This window comes from Diceros bicornis, chromosome 12 (genome assembly GCF_020826845.1).
Source record: "Diceros bicornis minor isolate mBicDic1 chromosome 12, mDicBic1.mat.cur, whole genome shotgun sequence".
In the NCBI taxonomy this organism is placed as follows: domain Eukaryota; kingdom Metazoa; phylum Chordata; class Mammalia; order Perissodactyla; family Rhinocerotidae; genus Diceros; species Diceros bicornis.
This window is the reverse complement of record NC_080751.1, coordinates 53,704,010-53,718,605: the sequence shown is the minus strand read 5'-3', so window position 1 is coordinate 53,718,605 and position 14,596 is coordinate 53,704,010. Positions and strand designations below refer to the sequence as shown.

The following is a 14,596-nucleotide window of genomic DNA, read 5'->3' as shown; positions in this document are numbered from 1 at the left end:
CCAAAGCTATAAAAGCAGGAGCAGCATTTATCAATTGATTGATTAACCACCAATCAGTCAAGAAGTATTTACGTAGTGTTTCTTATGTGTTTAGCACTCTGTTAACTGCTCCCTAGAGAAATGAAAGAAATATAAGACAAAGTCTTGAACCTCAAGTTAGAGTCCCCAAATGACTAATTGGGAAATAATTACAAAACAGCTACTAAATTTAGATGCAGAGAGAAAGTCATCCAAGAAGAATTTCTGTAGCTGTGAATGACGTTCTGGAGGGTTTTGGCCCCAAGCTGGATCTGAAACGATGAGTCTGTGTTCGAATGGAAGGCCTAGGACCAAGCTGGCCATCCCTTGTGTAGTGTACAGAAAACCAGTCTGACTAGAGGGCAGGAGGTGTGGGAGAACAGAGGGCGTAACAGTGGACAGGTACAGTGGGGCCAGATTGTAAAGGACCTTGGAAATCAAGCAGAGACACTGCGGCTTTCCAGGCAGGATTGAGCAGTGGTGAGAGTACCAAGGCCAGAGCCAAGATGGTCTTGACGTCAGTCCCAGCTTTACCATCAACTGGGTGATCCCCAGCCCATCACTTTCCTGGCCCCAGGAATGAGGGAGATGGTTCAGTCTAGCCCCTATATTTCCAAGATGGGAGGCAATAAGAAGTCACTGAAGTCCCATGGAAGTGCCACAAGGAAAGGGAGTTTTGGGGAGATTTGTCTGGCAAAGTGTGAAGGGTGGTTAATGGTATCAGGGAGGCCAGCTGGCTACTGCCAAAGTCCAAGTATGCATATCCAAAGGCCTGGCTAAGGCGTGTTGCTGAGAAAATGAAGTCAGAAGGTAAATTTGAGAGGCAGCAACAGTAACATTTAGACAGCAACAGATAGGACGCAAGGCAGCCACAAGTCTAGAGCCCAGGGCTCAGCCATTTAGATGTAGAGACAAGAGGAGGAGTCAAAGATAATCCTAACATTTCTAGTAATAAATGAAACCCCAGCCTCTACATATTCCACAAAGGTGGCAGAATGTAGTGGACAGAAACACTGGCTTGGTGGTCAGATTGACTTAGGATTGAGCTTGGCTCTACCTTTCCCTAACTGAGTGATATTGGCAAGTTTTGAAACTTCTGTGAGCTTCAGTTTCCCTATCTGTAAAATGAAGATAATAGTACCTTCTCTTTAGCATTATTGTAAAGCTCACAGCGATAATACACATAAAGGGATCAATCAGCACTTTGCCTTTGCACGTAGTAAGTGCCCTGTCGAAGTTAGCTTCTATTGCTTATTAACTGAGTACCTGTTAGGTGCTACACACTGTGATAGGTGTCAGGATTCAGAGAGGAAAGAGGCATGGGCTCTGCCCTGATGACACCCACAGAGAGATATCATCTCCTTTGTGGGGAGTATTGTCTCAATGTCCCCTGTAAGCCTTCTCTGGATTAACTAAAATAATGCCTCTCTACGCGTGGGCAAAGGAAAGGCTGTAGAGTTTTACAGACGTCTTTCTCCTCATGCTCTGACTGTGCCTCATCATGAGGGGAGCAAGTTACTATCAGAAAACAGATCAAGCATCCTGCAGACCTATCTATAACCCTAGCTAATGTCACCAGCCCTGTTCACTCCCTCAAAGATACTACTTCTCTCCCCTTACCTCTTCCCCTTTATGACCTAATCAAAGCAATGATCTCAGAAAATATCAATGTTCGTCTACATCAAATAGGCCTTGGAGGCCTCGTCTACATCCAATAGGCTTAGGAGGCGAGTATGCCTCCAAAATAACTCCTTCCTTTTAAATATGTAAGTGTAGTTTTAGGATGCTTCTTATGTTTGTAACTTGTCCACACCAACTGATGTGCACTTGAATTTGTTCCGCTATGGGAGGGAGGGTTAGAAGTTCTTAGGAAACACCGGGATCGCTTTGTTCTTCTGCTCTCTGCTTTATACATCCACACTGATCCCTTCACACCCCTTGGTGGCCACAAGAGTCCAAGCCAGAGAAGGAGTGCAGAGAACATCTGTTTCTCCACGGAGGCCATCTGTTCTTGGACCTGGAGTCTCTGAAGAAAGGTAGCTGGGCCATGAGAACCATCCTAGGTCTCTTGGCCAATCCACCTTCCCTAGAGAATTAGAGGCAGACTTCTTTTCTCCCTCCTCTAAGAGAGTGTCCTGCCAGAAGAAACACTTTCTGGATCATGAGAGAAAGTTAGAGAGGTCAACTCTCCTGGTTTCGTAAGGGTAGAGAAGCAGACAAGAAACAGGTCTTTTAAACTCTGCAGCAGACACTGCAAATGCAACATAAGCTGCAGGGGAAGAATTTTGTAGGTGGAAAGGGAGTTCTAGGGGCAAGAGAGGAAAAATTGGCACACCTGGTTGAGATCCTTGATTCAAAGGTACAAAGAATTTTTGCAGGAATATTTGTGCTGGGCCCTATATCTGGAGTTTTGTAGTATCTTATTCCCTTCTCTTGACATTGCTCAAATGAGATTAGGCCATTTCTGGGAACTGATACCTTTTCCCCATCACATTCCTTTTAACTGGCTCCATTTCAACAGATGGCCTCTTTTGGACCGTACATAGACCTTTGACATCTGCGAGGATTGATGATGTCCAGAGACATTCACAAATCCCCAAGTTCATGAGTGCAGAAACATTTGTACAAGCTCCTGGCTTTCTCCCAAACCATATGTTTCTTGTACATTCCCTCACATCACAGGTTAACCACCTTTTCAACTTGAGCTGAAGTTCAATCTATCACATTATGATTTTTCTTTTTCCCACACATAAACCAGCTTTGATTAAAGGAAAAAAAAAGCACTACGTGAAAGTTCTTGCAAGGCCAGCAATGACTGAAGAGCCACAGCAGCATAAGGAGCTGGTGATCAGTAGGTTTCCTACCTAAGGGAGTCCTTTTCATATACCAGCTCCAAGAGGCGCAAGATTCAAAGCTGGACCCCTACATGCAACAGATGGCTGTGTGTTATGGGCTTTCATGGTTGTTCATGAATAGTCTAAATTGAGGATTTAGGTCTGGGAGTGCCACAGCTTCCTTCCTGTCCACACTTCATTCTTGGGCCTCTCAGACCATAGGTTCCACGGCATGGGTGAGTGTTCCCTTCCCTGTGAACCTCTGGGCAGAGGCAGGCATAGCAGAAGAATAGCAGTAATAAAAGCAACTTCTTCCTAAGACTTGTATAATTCAAACCCATCTCCTATACCTTTTACATGTGGGAGACAATGTTTATAATTATGACCCTAGGTCTTCTGAAGAATCAAGGAAAGATCAACCTCATATATCTATTGATGATCCATTTCATCCTGCTTACCAATCAGACTTGAGACGATGTCTAGTGAAAGACACATATAAAATAAGACCTTGAAAATAGGAATAGAAGATCATAAACTCTGTAGAGGGAGGGGAAATACGCTTATCAAAAAATTTTACAGAGGGGAAATAAGCTTATCAAAAAACTACACAGATATAATTACTGTGATTGAGTATTGCATTTAGTTTAGAGTTTCATGGCAACAAAGGCAAAAGGAAAAAAATCAACAAATTCTTATTTAGGAGAGAGATGCCTCCTCTTGGTAATAAATCTTGAAATAAATTCATAATGTGGGATTCATGCAAATTAGTTCAATGACACTGTGGATCATTCTCTAATGGTTTTTACAAAACAAGCAAAAAATTTCACATATAACCATTTCCCATGCTGTCCCTAATAATAGCTTAAATCAAATCATTAAAAATACTTAGTTATTAATTTTGCTTCAGAAAAAAAATAAAATAATAATCATTATCAAGTTGATGGGGTGAAGAACGAGTAGAGATATAGGTGAAACAAAAATGGTGGAATGTTGATAATTGTTGAAACTGGGTTGAGGGTATATGAGGATTCACTGCACTATTCTATTTATTTGTATACATTTGACATTTTCCACAATAAAAAGCAAAACAAAACAATACATAGCTGAAAGCACTTGGCAGCTAGGGAAGTTAAGCTAATGTGTTATCTAACAAAGACTATATTCTATTTGATGAAGTTTTACATTAAGCAGATATAATGTTATACTCAGTCTTTGAAAATTGATCAGCTGGGCTATGAAGCACTTGGAAATATTCAGAATCAGCCCCAAAGCACCATCGACTTTTTTATATAACTGTGCACAGTCCCAGCTAATCGCGGTGGCATGTTACGGACACACTTAAGATAACAAGTTGCCAAGGAGTGGAGGGAAAAGCCAGATTCAGATACCTTCACTGCAGTTCTTCAGGGCAAAGAAGTCCACTGCAGACAAGCTTCGATTTCCACTTGAGATGTATTCCAGGGCCACTCGGAATGGGTTCTCTGGGCGCCCAATTCTTCCCTGCAGCACTGTCCAACTGGTTGCATTGGAAAGCAGAGGGGAAGAGAACAGAAAAACAGTGATGAGAAGCACGCCTAACTTGCAGAGAGGTCCTGCCCCTGCAGTGACTTCAGGACCCACCTTCTTCATGGGCACCAAGAGAGGGAATACTAAGTGGCTCCGAGAATGGTGACTCCACTCCAACACACAAACTCTTGTTTCCTTCTTGTCGAGCTAACTCAGAGGCCCAATTCTCAACCCACTCTAGCCACTGGTGTTTCTTTTGTCATATTCTTTCTGGCAATTGCAGACTTTTGAACTATTTCAGTAGCTAGTCTTATAGGAAAAGAATATCTATACTTGAGGAAACCTGCCAGCAGAGGGAAGGAATAGTCTTCAAAACATTTATCAGTGTATTCATAATTATCTCTGGAAAGAATGCTTGGTTTTTGGAATTTTATCTGATCCCAAAGTCTCAGAACCCTCAGGTTTGCTATATAGTTACTTAAGGGAAGCTAGCAAGGGCTACTTATTTACTGCAGGAAAATTAAAGTGCACCGAAGCATGTATTTTGGGGTAAAAGGTACTTTAGATTGACATGGACTCTGCAAAAAGGTGCAAACAGAAGAAGACAGAAGCAGGTCAAACAGTGAGCTCTGCGTCCATCTATAACCAAGGACACTGACACCGTGGGAGAACGGAGAATAAGCTAAATGAACATTTTTACACCGTACTCAGGCTGTTAACCTCTTGGAATAGCCTCCCGTCACTGATTGGAACATCAAATTTATTTTCCAACATTGATTCAGGTTTTTTATATATATAGTTATTTTGCCAATTTTGTGTGGAGAATAAAAATTACCTGGACTATTTCATATTTTCTTTCCTTTTAAAGAAAAACAATTTTATTGATGTATAATAATGTACCATAAGCTGCATGTACTGAAAGTGTACAATTTGATGAACTGAAGTGTAGAAATTGATGAGTTTTGACATATGTATACACCCCAGAACTCATCACAATGTTTCATATCGTCTTACCACTAGGTTGGGCTTAGGTATAGCAGTACAAGTGCTAAGGAATTTAGGGAAAGACTAGCTTTCTATTTTAAGAAATTTTTAAAGCACCCTCCCCCAAAGTATAAGGTGATGCTCATCCAACCACTCAGAAAAGTTGGTAAAGGAAAGTAAAAGTCACCCAGAAGCTCATTATCCGGGGATAACCATGGTAAACACATAGGTGAACAGCCTTTCATCTACAATTTTACATAAATGAGACCATAGTACATATGCTCTCTGTGACCGCACTTTGCCACTCAGTGGTATGTCATGAGACAATAAATATAGGTTACACGATCAGTTCAATGATTGCATTTTTAACAATCTGTGCATTGCTCCTGATTTTTCCTCTTTATGATCATGCTGAGGCTAACCCTGTGTACTTATGTAAATACCTCCGTAGGATAAATTCTTAGAACCTGAGTCAAAGTGCATGTACATTTAAAAGTCTGAGGCATATTGTCAATCCTCCAACAGTGAATCAGAGGGCCCATTTCTCCATTTGCTTGCTAACAGTGGAACCCATCAAGTCTTTTCTGTCTTTACTAACTTTTAGTGATGAAGGCATTGCCTAAGGCAATCAATAGTCTTTCAGTGGGGCACTCTTGGATGGCAGTTTTGAGTCTCCAGTCCTGCCACGTTGCTGGGCATGCAGTAGCAGTCTGTTGAGAGAGGAATGTAGTTTTGTTCCCTTTCTTTGCTCTTCTGTATTTAATTCCGATCACCGAAGCCAATGCCTCAGCCATTTAATAAAAGTGTATTAAGTTTGCCCACAATAGACGCTGTAGAAGGGGTTACTGCTGTTGTAAAGTTTGTTCTCTGTTACTGTACCCAGCAGGATTTCTATTCAAAGTAAAACCAGTGCAATTAAATAAGGAAAAAGAGGCCCTTCACTTTAAATGTGGAACTGTCAAATAAACATTTGAAAAGAAAATGTAAACGAGGGGTTCTTAAGGAAACAAACAAACAAAGAGAGCAGAATTTTTCTCGTTTTTCTGAAAAATAAAGGACCCTATTTTTGAGGAAAGATGGTGGTGAAAGGCATGACTATTCATATTCTGCCAAAATCGTAGCTCTCTGCTCTGAGGAATGATGGATTTTAATTCCAGGTACACAGTGGCCCTTGACAAAGATTTCCATTTCTGTATTGGCACTAGCCCTCTGGATAAATGTGTCAAGAGTTTTAGGAATTAGTTTCTGAGTTACTGATGTAATAAGTTTTGCCTGAAATTCTCTGGCCTCCCATAGTTTACTGCTGCAACTTTAATAACTTTCAGAGCAGTTGCCAAACATGTATTTTATAACTAGGGAAGTTGGAACTAGAAAAGGGCAAGCCTGTACCTAGGGTCAGATTTGTTTAAGAGATAGCCAAATACCCCCTGAAAAACAAATCCAAGCTCTCTTTTCTGTCTGCCTCCATTTTCTTGGCTTACATCCCAGTGGTCATGAAACTCGCTCATTAGGGTCCTGTGCTCTTTGGCCAGTGGCAACTCTACTAGTGCTTGCAAGGGGGAAGGTTATGTTCTGACCTAGAGCCTCCTAGAAACAAAGAAACAAAAGTGCAGCTGTATCCATGTGCTGGGGATTTGTGGCCATCTTAGCACCGTTGCTTCAATCTATCAATTTGACAGTGTGGGGAGTCCATCTGGGCTTCGGGAAGCCAGACGGACTGTATGGACAGCCTGTCACCATCCATTATCTTCTAGGTGTCTCTCTGGAGCTCTCTACTTCCAGTTCTGGCTCTGCCCCTCATTTGCCTGATGACTTTGAACAAGGCACTTTACTCCAAATGCCTGAAGTTTTGGATGTTTTCAGATCAACTGTGTTCTCAACCAGAAAAAGTGTCTCCAATTTTGTGTGAATTTGCTGAGACAAAAAAACTGACCACACATTTTTGCTGAGTAGCTACATCATAATGAATACATTAGAGTCTATCAAAAAAGCCAGGAGGGTTGGTTTGTGAATATCAAGGTCCATTTCTGACCTGGAAGCTGGAAGTAGTATGTACAAAGGCCACTTAATTGGGAGCTGAGTCTCAGATTCTGGTCCTGGATTTGCATGGGCTAGGGTAAGTACCTGCACCTCCTTGGGATTTAGGTTCTTCATTAGCAAAATGCGGGCACTGAATTTAAAGTTCTCCAAGGTCCCTTGTTGGTCTGATGCTTATTCTTTTCCAGAGGATTGTAGTTCTAGTGACAAATCACTTTAGGAAACCCCTGAAAGCTGCAATGGACAAATAATATCCTACAGATTGTGGAAGAAGAGTGATTAGTCAAAAAATCACAGATTTATTCCTGCAAAGAGACTCAGTTCCACCCCATGAGAGAAATGGAGATACTTGCCCAAGGTCACACATTTGGTAACCTGCAGACCTGAGATTAAAATCAAGTATATAATTGCTCCCACATTGCAAGAACAAGAGACAAGGCTACCTCTGGATCAGTCTGTGTATTCAGTCACTTTTCACATCACTAGAATCACAGAGATAGAAAAGGATATGTCTACTTAGCATTGCTAGAGGGATCACCAGTCTGGGTTCTGAGGATAGACAGGCCAGCCAGACAGTGAAATACGTACATTGTCATAAAATGCACACACAGAACCAAAAATCATAAAAAGCTCTGACATGGAAACAAAAAAGAATCTCTAAGGCTCCCACTACTCCATACCAGGTTAATCTCGACATGTTTAAAGGAAACTGTCTGGCATGTTTGATGTGAGGCATGCTGCTGATGAGATTGAAGAGTTGGCAGCCATCTCACGAGGATGAAGGCACCAAGTTATTTTAAGCCCAGAATGAAGGGGCACTTTTTGATAGCACTTGAGGGCCATGGGTGGCAGTTGACAAGACAGAGAAATGTGCATTACTTTGCTGCTGTGTGATATTCCAATAGGCATAATGTCGATGTAGGGCTGGCTCACAAAAGTGAGCCCTCAAACCCTACGTGCTATTCAACAGAATGCCTTTCTGAGATGGTTTTAGAGGTTGCAATATCATGCGGCCTAGATTGAGTTCTCAGCTCCACCATTTACTAGCTAAGAGACCCTAGGCAAGTGATTTAACTTCTCGGATCTTTGGTTTCCTTATTTTTAGGTGGAAGTCATAATGCCTAGCTTGCTGGATAGTTGCGAGAATCTGTGAGAAGGAGGTACGCAAAGGAACATTCTTATTGGGGGCTCAATAAGAGGGAGCTATTCTTACAGAAGATCATAGCTTTCTTCATGAAATGGCACTGGTCCATGAAACTCTCTGCATCTCAACTCATTATGAGATTCAAGGGGGAAAGGAATGTAGGTAAAAGAAGGTGAGGAAGGCATTTGCAATTTATGAATAGCAGCCACCTTATTTGTTTAAACCAAAAAAAAAAAAATTCTTAGTTAAATAAATCTTCATATGTTAAGCACAGCCCCAAGAAATTATGTTGAAACACCCCTACAACAAAACATATTATGGTTGGACTATGATAGCAGATCAACATTCTGCTCAGAATCCTCCAAAGTACCCCATCTCACTTATAGTAAAGACCTCTTATTTACCTTTGCATCTTCCTGTAGCATGTGAAAAGATGCCTTGTGTCTAGATCTCGGTTAGAATTTGTTGAATTGAATTCCATTTCTCAGGGATTTATTGGTGCATTGTTACACACTAGATAAAGTATTAAATGCTTTGGGGATCCTAAGGGTTTAGGATTTAGCTTTGCACACAAGGAGCTTACAGACTAGTGAGAAAGAGTAGAAGTACGTACCAAAATTTAAAGTGAAATGCAGTATAGAAGAGCTAGGTGAGTGACATAGGCACTCTATACTCTTGAAGCATAGAGGGCAAAGTGCTGTCTCAGTTTGGGTGATCAAGAGAGGTGTAACTTGAGGATGGGCTCTGAAGAGGGGATAGGAATTGGGAAAAGGGCAATGCAGAAAGAGAGGCTGGCATGAGCACATGAGCAGAGGCCATACAGACTGTGCATTCTGAGAATAGGTGGTCCAGTCTGGAGAGCGTCACTGTTTTTCACTGGCCTCTGCAGGAAGAAGATTTCTCTGTGTCTTACCACCCTGCCACCCCCACCCCCACCTTCTTAAAGCCGGAATGGTGGGTCATTCATCATTGCATCTCCAGGGCCTGATACGTCATAGATGCTCAACAAATGTTTGTTGAATGAGAGAACAAATGCATGAACAGATTTCTGTTAAATGAGACAAGATTCTGACATTCTTGGCCGAAATTTATATTGTAGTGGAGCCTAGTTAATCTAAAAGTTCATGTTAATTCATTATTGTTAGCTGTCATCCATTCAAGTGATAATGATGCCTTCCCTGTTAGGAGGAACCTAAGGACCGGGGAAGTTTTGGGGTTGAGGAAAGTTTAGGGGTTGGTTCATCACATAGCTCTTGGCTCCCGATTTGCGGACAAGCCCCTTCTTTAAGGGGGCAGGGCCGTGGGAAGCAGCCATCAAATCAGCTCTTGTTCATGTACCTAGAATCCAAAGAAGGAATCAGAGACTTATAGTAATTGAGACATGGAGGGGACCTGAGTGCTCAACTAGAAGAGGTCCCATCTGATGCATGAACGTTCTCTACAATGCAGGTCAGTCTGGAACCAAGTCGATATGAATATTAACAACAGCAATAATACCAATAGTAATAACAGCACTAACAATATGATCAATAGCAATAGTTAACATTTATTGAAGGCCTACTGTATGCTCCTCTTCCAGCTTAGTTTTAAACCCAGGTTACTGTGACTCCATACTCTTTATGAACACCATCTGAAACTGCCCTTTTAAGCTTCTTGAGATTAGAAGCTGTGAGTTCCTGAGGCTTTGTTTCAACTTCTGGCCCTGGTGAACATGGTTGGGGACCTGAAGCTAAAAGATGTGGCCATTCGCATGCTCTGTAGTGGTCACCAGAGCCAAGTCATTCAGGTGGTGACTAACCCCCTTGCCAGGACAGCCAAACTCATGGCTTAGGTCAAGGATTATGGAAACCACATAAATTAGACAACCAGCCGTGTCCCTTTCATGTAGAGCTCGGTCACAGGATTATTATTATTACTGAGCTTAATGTTACTAAGCATGACCCTGTTGAGGTTCAGGCCACACAGCTGACATTCCTCCACATGTCCCTTTGCTAAGACTCTCTCTTGACGAGTTTCTGGACGTGGGTGTGACGGTGTGAAGATTAGTTAGAAACAAGGAACTGAACCTGCGGGAGCTTGCCTAGATCAATACGGGGAAAAAAATAGCCAACTGTACTTCTCCCCCAAATCCTACCCTAAAGGAAAAAGACACAATAACTTTCAAATCTTTCTTAAAATATACCTTGTAGTAATTCTGCAGCAGCAAATATAAACCGTTCAGTACTATTTTTTATCGTTTCCATTAAATCAGCCTGCATTTAAAGCGTTTTTATGAGACATAGCAGGGAAAAAAATGCCAGATCAATGTAAATTTTAGTGTGAAGTCCTTTGTTGCTAGTTAATTTTCTGTAACAGTGATAACACTTGGTGTGTGGCACGGGGTCTTTTATCCACGTAGCCTTGGCTTTGTTATTCCCTTGCCCTTCACAATTTCCCAGAAGTTAGATGCATGTGCCCTGGAGAGGATCTGATCTAGATGAAAACGAGGTTTCAGGTGGGTTTGGGATGTGACTTCCAGAGGCCTGTGGTGGAAAAGAGCTGCCCCGAGGCTGAGGGTGGCCTGTGGCTCTGCTAGAGGGGCATGGGGGCGCAAAGGAGGTCCTGAGACAGGGAAGGGCTCCCTGGGGCCACAGGTGGACCTGGTTGAGAACTTAGCATTGGCAGCTGGAAAGCAGTTTTGGTTTTCATCAGAGATGCTGTACGGGTGATGGAGATCTGGAAGGTTGCCCAGCTTTCCCGGAGTGGGGCTAAGAAAATGTTCCCAGATTGCATTTCCCCTAATTCTTCTCTCATGCTTTTTGAGCAAAGAAAAAATGAATGCTTTTGGGCTCCTTTTTCTGGCCTCGTTTGCTTCTTCTAATTTTACCTCCTTCCTTCCTTCACTCCCTCCCTTCCCTTTTTCCTTCCTTCCTTCAAGAGAAAGATATTAAGAGCACAAAACTGGGAGCCCGATTTCCTGCTTTGTAATCTCAATTCTGCCTCTTATTGCCTGCGACCTCTGGCCAGCTACCTAATCTAACCTCTCTGTGCCTGAGTTCCATCATTAAGAAGTGGGGATGACAGTAGAACCTTACAGGGGTACTGTGAGGATCACATGACTTAAGACGTGTAAAGCACTTAGCTAACACTCAATAGTATTACTACTACAGTTACTATTACGTTAGTGTTTCTTTTCTCTCTTAATCTCAGTGTGGCAGATGATCTTATAAAGAATGACCTTACAAGAAGGTGAAATAGGAAACTGACAGTGTGGTGGGATTTCGGGCATTTGGGGAGAGCCTCCCACCTCAGACACCAAGATTTTTGGATCTCCTTTCATTTCCCCATGTGGAGATGAAGAGACAAGTACACAAACGCAGAAAACACTGGAAACATTGTGCCAGGCACTGATACACATTTTATTTGTTTGTGTGTTTATTTATGTGCTGCCTCATTCCAGAAAGGATTTAAGGCAGCTATTTTACTTTATCTCATTTAATATTCACAATAAATGCATGAGACAGGTATTATCACCCCCATTTTATAAGCGAAAAAAAAAATTGAGGCTCAGAGAGCTTACATAATTTGCCCACATAGTAAAAGGTAAGAGGCGATAGGAACCCAAGACTATTTATCATCAAAACTCTTGCACTTTCTACTATATTGCACATAGGTTTAAATTTATGTGAAATGTAAATGATTAGTTTTTTTGAAAAGCTTTTTGGGACCGGCCCCATGGCTTAGTGCTTAAGTGCGCGCGCTCCGCTGCTGGCGGCCCGGGGTTTGGATCCCGGGCGCACACCCACGCACCGCTTCTCTGGCCATGCTGAGGCTATGGCCCACATACAGCAACTAGAAGGATGTGCAGCTATGACATACAGCTATCTACTGGAGCTTTGGGGGAAAAAATAAATAAAATTAAATTTAAAAAAAATAAAAAGCTTTTTGGTGGGTTGGGAGTGGCTAGTATTTGAAGAACAGCAGTGCTCAGGAAAGGATGAATCCAAGAAATATTTTGGCTTCTTCCCAGTGTTGCCCCAGGCTGTCCTATTCCTTCTCTACTCAAGTTCCACATCATCATAACCAGGTTGGAATACACAGGCTTGTGGGAGGCAGACATGCAGCCCAGTCTCTGACAGACTTTTTTCTTCAGTCTATATACCAGGCCAGGAAGTAGGAGACTGAGAGGCGACCTCTACAGACCTAGCCCCTATTCATTGGGGGTGGGGTGGCGAATAGACTGATCATAGCCACAGTTGTAAGGAAAACTAATAGCAGAAGTGTTCTTAACTGGCCTCCCCGTGGCCCGTTTGCTTGCTGGATTAGCATAGTCTCTACATTTTACATTCAATGGAACCCCCTGTGCCTTCTGAAGGTTCAAGGTTGCTCTCTAGTACCTCCACACATTGTACTCCTATCACTTGAGTTACACACCCACTGAGAGCCAATTCCGCTGTTCCCACGCCTGTTTATGCCAGTTGTACTCACTAAATTGATGCAACATGAGTAAGGAAAATTCGAATTACTTTATAGAGACTAGCAGTGACACATTGCTAAAAGTCACTTTGTTTACTTAGGTGTGGATGGGGCAACAGAAAAGATTGGGGGCAAAAATCTTAAAAATCTAGAAAGCCTTCAGATTAGCTCATAAGTGTTTATAAATTATTTCCATTTTGGAGAAACTGAAACTGGAAATCATGTATGTGGTGTCGTGGTGTCATGAATGTGATTTACACAGCGAGACAGTGCAGAACTCCAGTCAACACACCCATACTGGAAGCAAAGGCCTAGGCCCTACGTCAAGAGATGGGCGAATTAGCATACATTTAGAAATTGCAGTTAAAATAAAATGTTTAATGATGTAAGTTGATTCCCAAGCAACTATTGGTCCCAAGCTTATTTTCTAAAAAGGGCTTCTTCTTTGCTCTAGTTTGTATAAAGAAATCCATAGAAGATTAACTAATGTTTTTTCTTCTTTTTAAAGGAAGAAACACTGATTATCCAGGCAAAAAATCAAGTGAGAGGAAATTTCTTCAAATCAAGAGTAGCGAGCCTGAGAATCCTGAAGTTCCTCATTGAGTTTCTTTGAAATTTGGTTTAGGTCCCTTGCAAGCCACCACCCCAGCATCTGCTGAACATCCCTCATCAGGGGGCTGTGGGGAGGGACTCAGCTGGATTCTGGGCAAGGGAAGTGAGAGGAGAGAGAGTTTGGCTGGTGCTGGCATTCCAGAAATCATTGAAAATGACAGAAGTGAGCGCAAGAAGGGATCTCAGCAGGATTCCTCACTCCACAGATTTGTCAGACAATCTCTCCAGCAGGGAAGGAGGTGGACTTTCTTTGATTAGAGTCCCAGTTGATCATTTTGCCTTTTGAACTCTTTCTGTAAGGAGATTTGGGCACATCACCCACCAGCAGCCAGTGGGAATCTGGAATTTGGTTTCCTAACTCTCTTCCTTCCAACAACTTTTTAGCACCATCTGTTCTTTTCAAATACAATCTTTTCTTTCAAGCCAACTCAATGCAGCCAGTTCTTTTGTTTTTGTTTTTTTAAAATACATCCTCCTGAGGGAGAAGGATAAAGACAACATTGAAACCTGAAATGTTGCTGTTTCTGTAGGATCCCTCCTTCAGCCCAGTCTGCCTCCAGTTTGAGCCCTGAGTCCTGAGTGGGTCTGGGGTTGGGGCTTTCATCCTAGGTGCCCCCGCCTCAAGGCCCAGGATTTCCCAGATCTGGAAGCAGTCCTCCCTGCCTGTGTTCAAATGACAGCCAGTCGTCCATCCTGCTCCCTAGAGAGCCAGCCTAAATGCCATTTAATGCGCTAATGTATTGATTGGTTCAGTATGAACACAAGCCTCTGTGCTAAGCAAAATGCTGATGCTCAAGCTCAGAGGTTCCATTTCAGGCATAAATCTCCGGCCAAGTCGAGCCACTGTGCTGAAACTTTATATGGTAGGGTAGACCTGACCATAAACTGTAGCCCTGTAAGCAAATTCTGGGGCTGGGATGGTGGTCAGCTGGAAAAGGCTGGAGGGGCCCAGTGAAGGGGGGTCAGGACAGCCACAGATTTGTCCCTACCAGAGATGACCCCCCAT

The 14,596-nt window shown here is 42.5% G+C and overlaps 1 protein-coding gene across 1 annotated transcript in view; it reads right to left on the bottom strand.

Annotated features, from left to right (window-relative positions):
- Positions 1–14,596, bottom strand: part of ALK (ALK receptor tyrosine kinase) — a 693,809-nt gene that overhangs the window by 179,049 nt on the left and 500,164 nt on the right. The window contains exon 5 of the mRNA XM_058551519.1: positions 4,241–4,368. Coding sequence (XP_058407502.1) covers positions 4,241–4,368 — 128 coding nt within the window. The remainder of the gene's footprint in view (positions 1–4,240; positions 4,369–14,596) is intronic.